Raw genomic sequence first — 4069 nt, forward strand, 5'->3', positions numbered from 1 at the left:
ATTTGTGCTGTCTGAGACTTCATCGATACTCTGTGAGATGAAGGAAGAATAGGGCTGAGGGGAAGGAAAAGAAGAGGCAATGGAAATAGGGACTGCAGGAAGGGGTTCAAGGTGTCCTGGGATCCACTGCCATACAGAACCCATTTCAAGGGAGGAGGGCATGGCATGGTGGGGGAGAGAGTTGGGGAAATAACAGCTGTGATCTCTCTTCTGGATTTAGGGTTTACTGTCAATCCTGCGTAAACTGAAAAGCGCCCCAGACCAGGAGGTGAGAATCCTCCTCTTGGGACTGGATAATGCAGGCAAAACCACACTCCTGAAGCAGCTGGCATCTGAGGACATCAGCCACATCACACCAACACAGGTGAGGAAGGACTTGCCCTGCACAAGGCACTTCTTTTGGTCCCACCTGCCTTATTTACAAAGCGCTAGTGATTCAGCTGAGTATTTCAGTAAAACGGGCAGCAAGTGGAACCCGGTACACCATTAAGTTTGTGCTTTTTCTGCATCAAAAGGAGGCTCCCTGAAGGAGACAGAGCGCAAAAGTGGATGAATGCCATGGGCTTGTGCAGGCTTTTGGGTTGTGCTAAGACTGCATGGATGGAACTTCATTCCTGTCATCCTTGCCAAGCAGGGGATGTGTACAGGGGATGCTGCAGCACTGGGCAAGCCCCTGTCTCCTTGCATCTTTCACCCAGTCAGGTCCAAGGGTCCTGCATATCCAGCACTCCCTCTCTTGATGCCTCTGGCCCGCTTTCTTGGAGCCTGGGGGTTGGATGTCTCCCATCAGAAGCAGCGCAGCATCACTCCTGGGTTGACCAGAGGAGGTTGCTAGAGAGCTTTGGGAGATGGTTCCCCCCACCCCGTAGCTGCCTCCCAAAGCTCCTAGCCCTGACACCCAGATTCCAAGCCCCAGTCCCTTGGATGGTGTGGCAGCACGTTGCCAGCCCACACCACATCCTGTTTTTCTACTTGAATGCCCTTTCAATTGGTGCTCTAATTGATGAAATGGACCCTTCAGACGTGCAGCTGTTGCTCTTTTAAGCCCAGCATTAGCTGTGTCGTGTCGAATTGAGCTGAGACCTCTGGCTTCGGTAGCTGGAACTTTCTACTCAGCTTTCACAAACTCAGTCCTGCTTCTCACAGCGCCCTTGTTTTCTCCTTATCTGCAGCAGTCCCACCTCTTCCTGCACCCACCCTGCTGAGCCCTCCCAGGGCACTGACTGCATCATATGTCTCCATAGCCATGACAGCATCAACCGTTGACCCGGGAGCGCTGGCCAACTGCTGGCGTGGTGGCTGCGTTTACCTTTGCCAGCCTCTCTCCCACAGCCGATCCATCTTTGTGGCTGCCCAGCCCATCTCGCTGCATGTTGCAGGCACGGGATATATAAAGTGTTAATGCCTGCTTATGTATGTGATCCAGCCATTCAGGTCTGTGCTCTATGTGGCTTTGTTTCTGCTTTTTCCAGGGCTTTAACATCAAAAGTGTACAGTCTCAAGGCTTCAAGCTGAACGTATGGGACATAGGCGGACAGAGGAAGATCAGGCCGTACTGGAGGAACTATTTTGAAAACACTGATGTCCTTGTGAGTATTGGCTGCAGTTGAATGCTGTGTTCATGCAATAGCTTTCCAAGGCCTCAGCCAGAAATTTGGGAACAAGTAGTGTAATGTCCGAATCCTCAGCAACACCATTGCCATTGTAACAGGAGTTATTCTGAATGAAATGGCAAGATTGGTTGGGTGCAATAAGAAAAATACAGTGATGTTTGGAGAAATCATTCACTTGTATGTTTTTACTTTGACAGGATGGTGCTGATCTAGCCAGTTCCTTTCCTCTCATCTCAGTCTCCTTCCAATGAAAGAACATTAATAACTTGTAGTTTGCCCATCTATAGCTCCTTTTACTGGGACCTCTGGAGGCCTGTGGTGGGTATTAGTGACTTAAGCCTCGTGTAGAGGTGTATCAGTATGGTACCTTTGTTTTCTAGTCGGGGAGACTGAGGCACACCAGAATGAAATGCTGTGTCTGACATCAGATAGAAAAGCTTCTGGCTGAGGGACACAGAGAGGCCTCTTGTCTTTTGTTTTGGTCCTTTAATCATAAGACTGTCCTTTAATGTTTTTGACATCTTAGCTGCAGTTACCTTACAATTAGCTGCAGATGACAATTACATTTACAATGCAGGACCTTTTTGTTTCCATGCCAGAGCACATTACTGTGGGACCCTCCAACTAGTTTCAAAGAGCGCATCTAACACACATCCATGTATGCCAGGATGAAGGCAGGCTGGGGGCTCCAGGTCTCTCCTCACCACAAGCAATATTGCCTGTGGGAGCAGAGCAAAGGGAAGGTCTGCAGGGCTCCCACGGGAAGGCAGGAAGCTCTCTCAGAAAGACACCCTTCCTCCCTCCTGTCACACACACATACTCACTGTTGCATCAGGAGCTTCAGTGCACTTCCACAGAAGGATCAGAGCAACTAGGAATAGGACTCTGCTCCAACACCCCTCTCTGGGTCCTGAAGGTCCTGGCTACACTTGCAGATTGAGAAAGCATTGTCCAAATGAAGCTGTTATTTAAATGGGATCAGTAAATCCTCAGTAATATCGTGTGCAGATCCCCCTTTTCCAGCCTTGGTTTGGAGTTCAAGGGCAGCCACCACAGCATAAACCTGGTTGGTTGCTTTTGCAAAGAGTAATGGTTAGATCTCCCTAGGAGAAAGATCTGCGTTTGAGAAACTAGCAGGACATGCTCCATGTGCTCCTCTGTGGCCACTGAGGAGGGGGACATGGCATTGCCCTGAGAGGCTTGCAAGTCCAGGCTGTGCAGCCATGGTGGGGGGGCAGTAGGTGTGCAGATCCAAGACAGCACTGCAGAGCAGCAGCCAGGGGATCTCTGTGGCAGGTGCTCAGGCTGCAGAGGCTGCGCAACCACAAAACAGTATCTGGAAGACTCTGCTGGCAAAGGCAATGAGATGCACTGGCCTGTGGGCTTCCACCTTCCCAGCGTGTGCTGCAGAGGGAGGCGCAGAAATAACGGCGTGTTTGAAGACTGAAGGAGATGAAAGCCGTTGTTTTCCCTGCCCTCCTCCCTTCCTAGTTAAAGCTGTGTACAGAGAAAAACCTTTTTGTGCAAGTAAGAAAATGCTTAGAAGCAGAATCAGTTTGGGGTAAGCAGCGGTCTGAATTTGGAGGGAGTAACCGGTGTGTACACGGACCTGAGCTCCCCTGTCTGTGCTCCATGCTGGCACCCAGTCGCAGACTGGGAGCTGCTGGCTTTTTTTTTTTTTTTTTTGGCAGTGCTTTGGTATGTCCATATGCACCAAAATGGGAATCAAGTATATGCTGATGATCGTGTGCTGCCAGCCCTCATGCCCATTTTAGCCGTCAATTTTTGCCCTCTGACAAACTTGGTGCAGGCTTTGCATCTGTAAACTGAGCCAACCTATCCCTTCATGTTATTTATCACACTTACTGCAGGTTTTGTTTTCACATGTTGCTCAGAAGAGGCACCCAACTTTACAGGAATTTTTTTCCCAAGCTCCATTTCTCCAACATGGTGTACTAAGTGGCTGTTCAAACTGATGAACTGTGCTACCAAGCACCACAGCCAGAAACAGACTCTTGTGTGGCCCTGGCCAAAGAAGGAAGGCATAGATGAGCTACACTACAGTTCCCAGGAGCCTCTGCTTCTTTCTTCTCCTAAAGAAGATGGCATGAAGCAGAAAGGACCCTCTTTAGAGCATTAAAAAGCAGGAAGTGATTGCAAATTCAAATCTATGCAGGTGCCTTTGAATGAGAGCTTAGTCTTGCATCACACACCTGTGATATTTGGAAGCTTAACCCAGGCAAATAAGGTGTGGATATCTGGCTCATTGCATATTCAGACAAGCACCTGCAGCTATTTGGCTCTGTGCTTTCTGGTTTGGAAGTAGGCACCCTGCACATACTTTGCCTTCTCTGTACGATGCTTTTGTGGCTTTTGCCCTGAGTGCTGTTGTCTCTAGTTCTCTTGCAAAATAGCTCCCTAGCAAGGAACAGAGCAATGGAGGAGGAAGCCTGCCT

The 4069-nt window shown here is 49.3% G+C and overlaps 1 protein-coding gene across 1 annotated transcript; it reads left to right on the plus strand.

Moving 5' to 3' along the window:
* Positions 1-220: 220 nt before the first annotated feature.
* Positions 221-1589, plus strand: LOC103780582 (ADP-ribosylation factor-like protein 3; the record flags this gene model as incomplete). The annotated part of the gene is made up of 2 exons (XM_008948272.1): positions 221-364; positions 1473-1589. Coding segments are annotated over 2 exons (261 nt in total), but the record flags the coding sequence as incomplete, so codon positions are not given.
* Positions 1590-4069: the final 2480 nt, after the last annotated feature.

This window comes from Merops nubicus, unplaced genomic scaffold, assembly GCF_000691845.1.
Source record: "Merops nubicus isolate BGI_N331 unplaced genomic scaffold, ASM69184v1 scaffold29099, whole genome shotgun sequence".
Classification (NCBI taxonomy): Eukaryota; Metazoa; Chordata; class Aves; order Coraciiformes; family Meropidae; genus Merops; species Merops nubicus.